A 13,080-nucleotide genomic window follows, 5' to 3' on the forward strand; every position below is an offset into this window, starting at 1 on the left:
GCAGGGACACAGAGTAAAGATAAAAATTCACGAACTGTCTGTTATTATGAGCAAGATGGCAAAAAACGGCGCTGGCACGGCGTTCACCTATACTAAGTTAATACATGTTCAACTGCTCAAATTTTTTTTTTAATTATCATATTTTTATGTGTTCTTTGTATTTTGTAGCAATCCGCAGTAAATTTATTACTGAGGACTGCAATCAGTCCTCAGTAATAAATTTACTACTTACTTACTTTATTTATTTAGTTACTTAATAGTAACTACTTGAATAACTTACTTGAATGTAGTTTTCAGTTTGTCCACCAACTCGTCGGGGTACATGGGCGCCAGTGTGGGGTCGAGAAAAGCGTTCGCGTAAGCGAGTGGTCCGGCGTTGACTTGTACGCACACACTGCCTTGTAGCCTATTAGAGGGAATAATATTGTAACTTTGGAATGCTTCTGTGATGCCGCCAGTTCATTACGACGAGAGACTTTTAAGCGTAAGGTAATCGATTTCATAGCAGATTTTTTAAAGCTACTTTATTGAATTACAATTGATTATGCACACTGAATACATATTTCATTCGCTTATTACCATAATGCCATATATGTATTGTACTTGACACTATAGAAATCTTATGTCGTCTTGCAATACACGCCGTTTCTGCGCAGCGAAAACCGTCAAATACTAGTATGATGAACATATTATGGTGACTGATGGTCATGATACTTAGATCAGATAATCATCAGACGACACATTCAGCATTTCTATAGTCTTATATTATTCCGAATTCTATGTTAATTCTCTTATATTTTTAAATGGAAACAAAAATAAACAACGGGTAGTAAGTGAATTTTAATTGAAACATCTAACACATAAACCTGTACTGAACTCAAATTAAATAAAAGGAGATGAATGAGAATGGATCCACTTAACTAAACCGCAAAGAGTTAGGAAAAAAAGAAGTAGAGTTTAAACGGTTAGAACATATGCCAGGAGATAACATATAACATCCAAAAAAATCTGAGAACATCCTGACCTTAATTGTAGTTTCTTTATATCTGGCGCCTTCGCGTTGACGATTTCCGTCAGCTCAGTAACCTGGCTTTCCATCTCAGCGACGGCCACCTCTATAGGACTCTTTTCTTCAACTTGCGTCTCCACCACTGGTACACGACGTTTGACGTACGGGAACCAGCTTTCAGCTACGAATAAGGAGAAAAAAGTTTTGATTTTGGAAAGCTGTTGAAAGTTCTATGGTATCGTTTTGTGTGTTGAGTAAAACATGGAATTTTAGATAAAAATTAAGTTTTATTCTAAATATCCGTGTGTGACCCAAAAGAAGGATTACATTTCTAAATGTATGTATTGTCTTTCTCTACGTCTATACCATACTCCAGGAGTAGTGATTTCAGGTAAATTATTATATGGTGGTCCTATACTTTTCTCTTGATTGTGATAGTTGGCATCATGACACCGGGGTCCGCTTTTACCAAGACCCAGCAGTGGTTCTGCCAAGAAGTGACTCCTTTTTGATATTCTTTGCCTTGTGCACCTAACCTAGATTAGACTTTGGTTATAATAGGTTAATAAAACACAATTTACTTGTAAGTGTTGTAAACCTAAACATCTCCTAATCTCTGATGGTGCATGGTGATGGTGGCCCTCTAGCTAACAAAACTTGAACCGCCTGATATGATGCATCCTATGGAACCCTAAACTTCGGCTCATTACACTGAGACTACCAGTATATTACAGATAAACTTAATTATTAAAAAATAATTACTAGTTAGTGTTGTGATCCGTAGCCTTTGATGATGCACTGGCCCCCTGGCCGCACCGTCCCTAGTGAAGGGCGTCTCGAACATGAACCGCTTAACGTTGTGAACCCTTTCGAATGAGCCCTCGGTGCTGGCACTAGCAGTAGCTACGCCACAGGGCGCTGGTCGAACCCACGTCACTTGAATGTATGCTAGTTTGCTGTCCAACTCGTCTCGGTTCACCTGCAATTCGTTCACACTTAATTTAATACACTTAACAAAGTAAAAGTATTTGTGTATTCTATAAAAAAAATCAGTATTGAGATAATTGTGTGGTAATGTTTTAAAATTAGCAATACGAACCGGTGCCGAATCCATGATCATTTTCAAATTGCCAACACCGAATTTTTGTTCGTAGAAATTTTGTAACTTCTCTGATATCTCGCTCAGAGAAGTTATCTTCGGTTCTTTATAGATGAATTCGATTCCTTCCTCGTCTTCCCCGAAATGGGCCTTCCCGAAGAAAGCTACTCGGTAAAATCTGCCAAGGAGTCGTTTCCCTGAATTTGTAACTTCGATAATTTTGGCATAGGCTTTGGTCAGGTGTTGGTAACATGTGAGGAGAGCTTGATAGTCTTTGCGGCGTTCGTATATTGGAACGATGAGGCGATAAAGTGGGCCCAACAGTTCGTAACGCTCCGCTTTGTCAATGTATTCTGTGCAGATCATCAGTTGATCCAGGAGAGCTTGCTCGTTGTAATGCACCTCGACCATACCTGGAACAATAAATTATAGTATTATGTTATACATTTCCATTTCTAAAATTTGATATTTGTTCCGAGTCTAAGGAATATATGTTTGGGTGTGTGTCGTCATTTGGAAAAGCAAAATATTAATTTTTTATCAGAACCGACCTTAATTTATGTATAATGCAATCAAAACTTACTGTTATGAGTACTTTAACGATAATATTCATTAAAAAACTATCTATCTAATCATATTTAACATCTTTAACGTAAAATAGTCCATATTCCAATAGCAACACATATCAACAAAATTTCAATAATTCATTAACATAGGCTTCGTTGTTTATATAGAGATAACAGCAAGATCGTCTCATTCACGCGACAGCAATAAAACTGTCGCGATCATGTACTTCACCCGAGTCTGAATGAAAATCTACAAAGGCGTTCGCGCGGCAGTGCCCCTCCGACTGATTATTCTATGTACCTCGATTTAAACGGAGCGGAAGCTTGGCTCATTGCAGTCGAAATCAGCAGGCGGCCGCGCGCCCGCCATTGACACGCGATAGGCGGGATTAAGTACATAGGGGGAAAATGCGAGCGGTCTATGTGGTGATAGCATTCGTGGCCACGATAGCCTGGGGCCTGGACGCCACCACGGCAGGGCTCGTCGTCGAACACACCGCGGCGCTGGCCATGCCGGACGACGTCGCCGACACCGAACTGGTGGCAGCCTTTGTGGTATGTCCGCGCTGACGATATATGTAGAGGTAGTGTCCGTGCACACAATTTCGCTATTGAAACGAGAGGTCACGCCCGATATACGTGTACCCCTACTTCCTATATGAATCGCAAATCGTTCATTCAATCAGGATCGCTGGCCAATCATGCATATCGTCCACGTGAGACAATTCATCAGAATCATGAAACAGCCATACTTAAGAAATGTCACGTTTTTATATTACTTACATGTTAGTTTTTCTCAACTTTGTAGATATTTCGACATGGTGATCGCACCCCTGATCAAGAAGAATTAGACCTGCTCACGAAAGGAGAAAAACACAAAGATGTGTTCTTCCCTTATGGGATGAAAGCTCTTACAAATGTAAGTCATAAATATTTTATACAATTATTAATTTAGACATAAAAAATGTAAAAACAAACTACAATTAAAATTTATGATTAAACAATACAAGTGCTAAAAAAACAAGCTAAGTATGAACTACTAGCACGACGTAGAAATCATTCAATTATAAATAAATAAACATATACGGAACAGATTACATCGATTAAGTTAGCCTCGAAGTAAGTACGAGACTTGTGTTACATATAAGTACACATATGTTTTCAACAGAAAGGGAAACAGTGCGGTTACCGAGTGGGTCAATACATAAGGGAAAGGTATGATGGCTTCATATCCCGACTGTACCTGCCTGATGAGATAGTGGTACGAACGACGAACTTTGACCGGACGAAAATGACCGCGTTGTCAGCTCTGGCGGCTATCTATCCGCCTCTGCCTGCCCAGAAATGGAACCCAGACCTGGACTGGCAGCCAGTGCCTTATAACACTATAGACGCTAATATAGACGACGTAAGTATTCTTTGGTTATAGGAGGAAGAAGAGAATGAAGTCATAGGAGGGTTCATTTAACACAGCTCAACACTTGAAAAAGGCGGAAGGAAAGAGTCAATGCCATCTTTGACCAACTCGATATCTTTCTCTCAAATAAATTCATCCATTTGTTAATACTTCTGTTTAATTTTTTGTTTTATTATTATTTACATCTAATCTTAATTCGGATATATCCCATATCGAATCCTGATCGTATTTTTATTTCAGTTGTTATATTGGTACAATTGTCCGCTCTACCTAAAGAAAAGGGCTCAAGTGTACGAAGAAACGCCTGAAATCCAATCATGGGTGCGACCCTATGAAAAACTTTTTGCCTATCTATCTGAGAAGACTGGAAGCAACATCACAACTTCTATTGATACGTTTTATTTAGACAATCTCTTTCAAACATTGGTACGTATACATGTGATCTTATCAATCTTATTCAACCTCTAGATAACTGAAATTTACCACTAAAGAATTGAAATTAAAATACAAGAATCGATAACTTATTCCTACAAGCAAAGGCTTAACCTATGATCTTATTAATTTTGATATTGGCTACGATTCAGACATTGAAAGATATAAGATCGATATATTTTCCGTTTTAGGAAAATGTTGGAATAAAACCACCGAAATGGGCACAAGTGGTAATGCCACAGATACAACAACTGACAAAAATTGAGTATGCGGTAGAGTATTACACTACAGAACTTAAAAGGATCTCAGCAGGTAAGTATTTATTTTTTGACCAAAACTAAAGCGTGAAAATGCACATTTCGTCAGCTTTTTTGATTACTTCTGAAGCTTTTACGACATTAAAGGCGTCAAACCCAATATATGTAGGTGATGAGAATCCTTTTTGGATGAGTTTTTTTACATAAGTAATATGTATGTAATAAAAAATTAAATAGAAATATATTGCATTTTTAGGAGTTCTAATGACGGAGATCATAGACTCAATGAATTACGCCATCAAAGGCTACGAGGACCAACCGAAGATGCGGCTATACTCGGCTCACGAGAACAACGTGGCTGCTCTGATGGCCGCCGCCAAGGTCTTTGTGCCACACCAACCCAGTTACGGGTCAACTTTCTCACTGGAGCTGAGGAGAAGGAATTCCACCGGGGAGTTTGTTGTTGCTGTATGTACTGTACAATTTTATGGTTCAATTCCTATGAATCCGTGAAGCACAGAGACGTGCAGAAACTGATCTTAACAAGACTTGTTGGCGAACTTATTGGGGAACGTCCCTTTTCATTTATCTTAATATCCCAGGCCAGCACTGTTGAAGTTGTTCTCAAAAAGGGGTTTTTTGGCATATGCAAAAATATTTAACTTTACAAAATACGAGATAAAGGTTTTGAGGAATCATTTCACAGTGGTGCGCAGATATTTTTTCACAAAGTAGTCAAATTTCCGATTGCACTTTCTGCTTGTATCTAACTAATGAACGAGAGTAAAGTAGGAACTGTCAATTATATACTTAACATTGATTTATAGTTGTTTTCAATTTACAGGCTCCTTACGCCAAAGACGCAGGAGGACCAGCCGAACTTCTTCCATTTGAAGGTTGTGGGGAAAGCCTTCTATGCGACTATGACACCTTCTCAACCCTTGTAGCGGATAGTCTAATGTCTTACGACGAATTTAAGCGAGTGTGTGCTATATCAGACTAATGTAGTGAAACAATGTTAGTGAATTTTTGATCACCAAATATTTAATGAATGGTTGTCGATGAGTAAAGGCTGTGATGTTTGAAACTGTCGTTTTCTTTATCAATTAAATGAAATGTTACTTTGGTGCATTTGTCTATGAAGTCTTGTTGCAATTATAAACATTGAACAAAGACAAGTATCCATAAAACCTTGATGAATCACGAATTCCCAACTTTTGTATTTCAGTCAGGCATAGGCTGCACAAAAATTCTGAAAATAATTTACGGAATGCTAACAAAATATCATTTACATACTACCTTATTGGTCGTTGATGGATTTGGGCTTTGATGCTCATTGCTGAGAATGCAATAATAATGGTAAAGAGTGATAACAATATCTGAAAAAGTACAGGAACGTTTCAATAAGGGAAACAAATGATTTTTATTATAGTACATTAAACAGGTATGGTACTAGGATTCTGTTATGTCTATGAATCGAATTCTTACTCATTTGCTCTCGCAATGACACTTGTGATATTCTTATTTAGTTTGTGATAAATTTATTTTTTGTTTGATAAGAAGAGGTTTAGTTGTGATCAAATAAATCAACCCAACATTACCATATTATCTTTACAATAGGGTAGGCTGCATAGATTTTATCTATTAAGTATATTCATAGACAGTCATCTGATCTCCTTTGATTACTCAAGTTGTTTTATAATTGAAAAAGTTATTTAATTAACTGATAATGGTGAAGAAACTAAGCATATTTTGCAAAAAGTAAGTATGAATTACTTTTCTTGAACTTATTTAATATTGATTTCATGCACTCGTATAGTTTTTAGTGCTGAATGCAACTGTATACATTGACGAATTAGAATTAAAATATAATTTATAACCGCCCATTGACAAAAAAAGTGAATTCATCAAACAATCTTTACAACAAAATTGAATGACACAAGCGCATGCTAATAGGTACCTCATCTAATACGACAACTTCGGTTTTAGTTGACAAAAATGGTATTGGCGAAAACCGCCTCTCTGTCGTTCGAGATACAATATCAGATCGTGTATTGTTGCCTGCAGTTGGTGTGCTTTGTATGTGACTGTACCGTGGCACAATCGATTGGATAAAGTTAATCATCTGAGTGGACAGGTCGAGTCGACCGTGAATCTGTGAGGTCCCAGTGCCCGGCGTATACTCGGTGGAGCACCGCCTCGCGTTTTGTGCACTTCCTGCCTCGATTTATACACATACAAAAGTAGTGTTGTCGTGTTTGTGTACTTAAATGGCACCACGGTGAAGTCGGGATATGCAACAAGACTTAGTGGGAGGTGGTCGCAATTAGGATCATTATGTAGAACTGCTGACTTGTAGTCAGAAAATGTGAGTTTGTTCGGGCTGATTTTCTCATACGTAGGTTAATAGATGCTAACAAAATTTACAGAGACAACCAGAATAAGTAACAAAGTAAATAACTTATTAACAAAATTTGATACCGGCGAATTGTTTTTGTACACATTGTAATATTAAAACATTAATTTTGCAAACCTTAATCAGTTTTTATTGGGCTCAGTAAAAAAAAAACAAACGAATTTGTTTAATTCATTCATTAGGTTTGATGCATAAAGATGTCATAATTATGCATGTTATTTCGTGTTTTATCAAAATTGCGTTGTTTTTAAATATAAATTGTAATGGTATAGCAATTATAGCTGTGACGACCCTAGGTTTCTCCCTAGAACCTTGAAGTAATGTTATTGTCAATGGCTCACCAATAGTCAAATATAATTAGCACCTTGACAGAGGGCTCCGGTGACGGCCGATTGTTCCGTGTGGATATTTTCCGTAGCATTTGACTTATAATACTAACAGACATACAATACAATACAAATTATCTTCATTGCCCATAAAAAATACATTTGTATTAGAAACATACATTATGAATATGTTGAGCAAAGGCGGACTTATCGCTAAGCAATCTCTTCCAGCCAACTGTAAATACCCCAATGGTCTTCCCACTTTTTCAAATTAAGTTGTTTAAACGCCTTTACTATATTCTCAGAGTTAACATATTTAAATTTAAAAACAGATTCGATGGAGTCGTGATGGGATTTTTTAGTAAGGCTTCAGCACGCAATGGACAAGAGTCAACGTCAGAAGTTAGCTCCACAGGGATTTTTGCAAAGAAATTATCAAAAGCATTTACTATGTACTGAGTTCCAGAAATTTCCGAACCAAACGGCACGCCATTGGTATTGGCACTTCATTTGCATTAAAAACTTTATTGTTTCCCATTTCTGCATGTTTATGAAGGAAAGAGGGCCGCGAGGATGAGCCCACCAACGCGACGGACGCGGCCGCGTCTTTGCCGACGATGCCGGGTGGGCGCATCGAGCACATCTGCTGCTGCATCGGCGTGTTGGTGGGCGTCTTGCTTATCGCCAGTGAGTAGTTCCTTCTCTTTACTCTTTTTCTTATATTTTTTATCATATCTCCCTAAAATATTCATGGAGGTTCCACTTAACTCCATTAGGAAGAAACAAGAGTTAGGTTTTAAATCTAAGAAGAGTAGATTACAAATAAACTCACGAATTCTAAGCCTAGAAGCATTGTGGCGGAGGTTGAAATGACGAGAGAGAGAATCATGAAAATCAGTCTTAACAAACAGAAGCAGTGTGATGGAAAATCAATAGACTCGCGAGGGATTGTGGTGGTATGCGTCAGCTATATCATGTTGGTTGAGTTTATACAAAAAGAGAAATTTGCATTACTGTAATAGGAATGAATAAATTTTATTCTAGAGGAAAAAATATTTCATTCTGTTTTCAGCCCTCATTGCTGTGATACTAATGAAAGACAGCACTGTTGATATCACAGCACTGCGTCAAGTTCATGTGGTAAGTTATCTCATTTTATGCGTTTCTAAATTTTATGAATATCGGACCAAGAAGTCGGAAGTAGAAGTTTTGTAGGTATGGCCTGTTTTGTAATTGGTGAGTTATGAAAAGACACCCAAATAATTTTCTGGCTAGTCAGCCGAGTAATTTTATTCTTAATATTTTTTTTTTAAATTTAAGTGGGTTTTTTAAACTAAATTTTTACGTATAATGGTGCAGTTGATGTCACATGGGGAGCGCACTCCGAACGAGCAAGAGTTGGCGATGCTTGGGGCTCCACCGCCTGATCACGTATTCGCTCCTTACGGCGCCGGCGCCATGACTAATGTAAGTGACTACAATATATTTAGAAATTTCTCAATTTAAAAAAAAAACATATTCGCCCAGTATCACGTATTATTTGTATCTGCTGATAAATAATTGGAATACTTTATGCCGTGTGTGAATACCTTAACAGGGATTGATGTAAAGCAGGTAGCACTGACGGGTAAAACGTTGCCTATTGACTAAGCAAAGTATACTCAATACTCGAGTTTTGAAGAAAATAACTAAGAATACACTTAGCTTAGAGAAATATATTCATCTGTTTTTGAGAAGATGAACTACTTGGCAAAAATTTTATCAATCTATGTTTGTCATGGGAACCGCGGGAGTTCTAGTTCCCAACAATGGTAACTTATCTACCGTACTTCCTCCATTCATCAAATTTTATATAGCCGTGAATGATCGCTCACGGGTTTTTAAAATAACGATGCATAGCTTACGAGGCCACCCGTTTATCCCATGTACACAATAACTTACACGAATCATCCGCTGGCTGCAAGTCGACATTGTTAAAATAAATGATTGCATTTTTATGTGCATTTGAATGTTCAGACCTTTTTTTTATGGATATACCTACTAAATATTCTGGATATAATTTATTTTATGGTATCTTTGTTTGTTGTACCTTCACGATTAATCTGGTGCATCGATCGAAACTATATCTTGCTTACATATAGTTTGGAGCGTGGAAAATGACATAGAAAAACTTTTTAAGGAGCCGCGTGCGAAAGCTAGTCCACTTATATTTTACGGGAATTTCCACGGAAACCAATGCCAAGGCACATGTCAGTAGTAAAGATGTTTCAAGTTCTTTCCTAGAGGGGAAGAACACTGGTACAAAACAAATGCGTTTCGAAGTGTTTACTTCCCGGTCTGTGAATAGCTGGGAGGGAGCCCGATTCCTGAAGGTCGGGAGGTGCTAAACGGCGGCGGAGGGAGCCGAGACGCAGATAGCCGTCACACATTAATAATGATTTATTGTCCCGTCGCCTGTCGCATTCGCATCGCACGTCACACAACTACTTTGTTCAACAAAGCTTTTTTATAAATAAAGTTAAGCTCTAAGGTTTACTGATTTAAAAGTAAAGTTCATGAAGAAAGTAAAATAAAATATTTTCCTTTCAGGAGGGAAAAATGCTGACCTTCGAAATGGGCGCATTACTTAGGAAAAGATACGACCAATTCTTGGGTCCTTATTACGAAGCTGGTACGTAAGATATTTTTCATATTTAACTTATTTGTTTTTATGGAATGTTGTTCTTAGATAAGTAAGAACAAACTACATTGTATTTAAATAGTCATAAGAGTATCGTGTTCATTGAGTCATTAAGAGTAGGTTGACATGTACCTTAAATGATACGATTTACTACTGACAGATAACAGCATCGTAATAGCTTCAGACACGGACTTGAGCAAGATGACAGCCCTTCTAATATCAGCTGGGTTATGGCCACCCCTAGAACCACAAATTTGGAACGAGACCATAATTTGGCAACCCGTGCCGTACACGTATCCACATCCAAGTACCGACTTTGTAAGTATCTCTCTATTTCTGATCTTTGTGTGTTCTCACAGGTTTGCTTGGTTTTTAAAGTTCATCGTCTGACGACAGACTGGGGCAGACCGGAGAAACCGCTGGCTTTTGTCGCCCAGAAAGCTCGTAGTCCTACTGAACAGCATAGGCGGCTCTCTTATATTTTAGCTGCTATGTTATGGCTTAACAAGTGTACAATATTTTTACCCGAGGCTTCCCATGGTAATTTCCAGGAATCAAAGTAACCTTTCTTAGAATTTCTATTTCAAATTTCTTGAAAATTGGCACTGTAGTGATTAAAGTTTATTAGTTACAAACAATATACAATTTTTCTTTATAATATTATTTCAGTTATTATACCACGAGAACTGTCCCCGATACAACCAAGAGAAGCAGAGGATTCTAAAGGCTTTCATAAACGAAGGATTCCTCACGCCATACCGGGACCTATTCCAAAAGATAGCGCATATGACGTCTACCAATTTCAGCACACCGCAAGAAGCTTATCATTTGAATAATTTATTCATTATACAGGTTGTATCCTTAAATTTCTAAAGAGTAAAAGCAAGCTATAGAGCTGTTGGTCTGCGTGATCATATCAGGAATGAGGCATTTCGTAGAATAAAAGTCCCTAGTGGATTGACTCGCAGTGGTGACAATGGGTGGGTGTGTAAAACGCAGATAATAAGGTAGTGAAGTGGCGACCACGTAGGTAGCACAGCATATGAATCGGGCGGCCAGTCCGTGATTTTATTAAATATGTGGGAAGACGTTGGCTGCAAATAGCTTCTAATGAGTTAAGGTGACGACGGTTGTCCAGCAGTAAAAGCCCACTAGTGGATGCCGCTCCAGCGGTTGAAATGCCAAAAATTAAAGAACTTTATTTGACTATGAGTTTTTCGAATATTTAATCGTTACCTACTAATGTTTGCAGGATGATATAAAAGTGGCGAACCCAAAGTGGTCGAAGTACGTCAAAAGAAGGCTGTTGGATATTGCTAGATTGGAATATTCCATGATGTTCCACAATAATCTGCTACGAAAATTGAGTGGTGGTAAGCATAAATTCAAGCACCTTTTGGGTAGCACGAGTTGTTCTTTTTTGCTCATCCAGTACTTTTTGGGTTGCTTCCATTTTTCCGCTTTTCTTCAATCTATTGTTCTTTCCTCTTCATGATATTCTATCATCAAATCTCTGAACAACCATGGACAGCATGTATGCAAAGAAATATTAATATATCATTTAAATGTAAGTGTAAGTGCTTGTAACAGGACTTTTTTGTTTGTAATATTTGTATTTTGCAGTATGCATGTGCACTTTGCACCACTATTATACCACTATACTATTGCACCACCAACTTAAAGTTTTTCTGTTTGATCAACTGGTAGACTGATAGAGAATACCAAGCGGTATTAAGTCCGCTCTTTGTACATTTTTTTTGTGCAATATAGTTTTAAAGAAATAAATGTTTGTCACAGGAGCTCTTCTACAGCAGATAATAAAGGAAGCAGTATCCATCACGACGGGTGCTCCAACACCGCGTGTGATCGTTCGGACGGGCACCCCCGTGACTGTGGCGGCGTTACTTGCAGCCTGCGTGGCGCCCCCACCACGTTTACCAGACCCCGGGGCCGCTTTGCTGTTTGAATTGCACGAAAGAATGCCTACTGCGCAAGGGAATAAGGAACAAAACGCCTTGACGGATGGACAGAGATTCGGATTTAAGGTAACATTTTGCATTACGATTGTTTGATTTCTATGAAAATATTTGTGAAAACCAGTTATGTATATTATTTTTCATAAAACCGAAGAAGTAGTAGTCTAATGTTCTAATTCTAATCTTCACTATGATGAGTCTGTAAGTACAGTACCTACTGTCATTAAATATTATTTTTTTTAATGTTTACTTCAGATATACTACTGGGACGATGATTCGGCAGAGCCTCGCTTGATGGAGGTTCCCGGTTGCAACGCGCTATGTCCTTTGGAAATCTTCACAGAACTAACTAAACATATCGTCACGGAAAATTACAAGGGAGATTGCGCACCAGTCCCTACGTAGCTAATGTTGAAACAGTTGTGTTTGTAAGATTACGGTTTTGTGAAAATAAAGTGACACGGGGGAGAAATTGCAAAAGACAAATTCTTAGTAGTAGTAACTTTGTAATCTTTAAACAACTTAATGATTCTGAATTGTGTATATTTTCATCAATGCACGGCCATTATAAGTACGCACCGATCGTAGTTTTTATTTTTTTTTATTAATATGAAAACGAAAGAACTCAGGCTGTGCTTATAAAGGATTTTATGAGGATTTTATGGTGAAAGAAATATAGTTTAATTCTATTTAATATGTAGTTTTATTTCTGTCAATGTAAAAAGCTGTCAACATATAAAAGAAAGAATGAGATCCTTGTCATATATTCAGTCATCCCTGTGAAACATTATGAGTTAAGAAACAGTTTACGATGCCAAAGGTAAGGCAAGGCACGAAAGGCCTAAATCACGCCGCGTGATTCTACACATTTATGTTTATATGTAGATCACGAAAATCTTTTG

General features: G+C 37.8%; 3 protein-coding genes across 4 annotated transcripts in view; 2 read left to right on the forward strand and 1 right to left on the reverse strand.

Moving 5' to 3' along the window:
* LOC106143115 (dedicator of cytokinesis protein 11) overlaps positions 1–13,080 on the reverse strand; it is a 34,355-nt gene that overhangs the window by 3,382 nt on the left and 17,893 nt on the right. For both annotated transcript variants that reach the window (XM_013345110.2, XM_013345109.2), the window contains 4 exons: positions 2,109–2,521; positions 1,772–1,988; positions 1,025–1,190; positions 281–406 (listed from right to left, as the gene is read on the reverse strand). In XM_013345110.2, the coding sequence (XP_013200564.1) occupies positions 281–406; positions 1,025–1,190; positions 1,772–1,988; positions 2,109–2,521 (922 nt within the window). The remainder of the gene's footprint in view (positions 1–280; positions 407–1,024; positions 1,191–1,771; positions 1,989–2,108; positions 2,522–13,080) is intronic.
* Positions 2,898–5,867, forward strand: LOC106143118 (venom acid phosphatase Acph-1). The gene is made up of 7 exons (XM_013345115.2): positions 2,898–3,229; positions 3,483–3,593; positions 3,843–4,082; positions 4,332–4,517; positions 4,715–4,835; positions 5,037–5,248; positions 5,625–5,867. Exons 1-7 carry the CDS (start codon positions 3,083–3,085, stop codon positions 5,781–5,783), a joined length of 1,176 nt encoding a protein of 391 aa, XP_013200569.1. The 5' UTR covers positions 2,898–3,082; the 3' UTR covers positions 5,784–5,867.
* On the forward strand, positions 6,367–12,872 carry LOC106143117 (venom acid phosphatase Acph-1). The gene is made up of 10 exons (XM_013345114.2): positions 6,367–6,541; positions 8,079–8,209; positions 8,595–8,662; positions 8,882–8,989; positions 10,112–10,193; positions 10,363–10,520; positions 10,872–11,054; positions 11,455–11,575; positions 12,000–12,247; positions 12,434–12,872. The coding sequence occupies exons 1-10, from the start codon at positions 6,510–6,512 to the stop codon at positions 12,581–12,583; spliced, it is 1,281 nt and encodes a 426-aa protein (XP_013200568.1). The 5' UTR covers positions 6,367–6,509; the 3' UTR covers positions 12,584–12,872.

This window comes from Amyelois transitella, chromosome 2, assembly GCF_032362555.1.
Source record: "Amyelois transitella isolate CPQ chromosome 2, ilAmyTran1.1, whole genome shotgun sequence".
Lineage (NCBI taxonomy): Eukaryota > Metazoa > Arthropoda > Insecta > Lepidoptera > Pyralidae > Amyelois > Amyelois transitella.

Excerpts from the sequence above, each read along its gene's own strand:
- LOC106143118 (XM_013345115.2), top strand. The coding sequence starts at position 3,083 with ATGCGAGCGGTCTATGTGGTGATAGCATTCGTGGCCACGATAGCCTGG. Across the intron at positions 3,230-3,482 it reads AACTGGTGGCAGCCTTTGTG|ATATTTCGACATGGTGATCG; the intron begins GTATGTCCGCGC and ends TCAACTTTGTAG. Across the intron at positions 4,518-4,714 it reads ACAATCTCTTTCAAACATTG|GAAAATGTTGGAATAAAACC; the intron begins GTACGTATACAT and ends TTTCCGTTTTAG.
- LOC106143117 (XM_013345114.2), top strand. The coding sequence starts at position 6,510 with ATGGTGAAGAAACTAAGCATATTTTGCAAAAA. Across the intron at positions 6,542-8,078 it reads CTAAGCATATTTTGCAAAAA|GAAAGAGGGCCGCGAGGATG; the intron begins GTAAGTATGAAT and ends ATGTTTATGAAG. Across the intron at positions 10,521-10,871 it reads CACATCCAAGTACCGACTTT|TTATTATACCACGAGAACTG; the intron begins GTAAGTATCTCT and ends ATATTATTTCAG.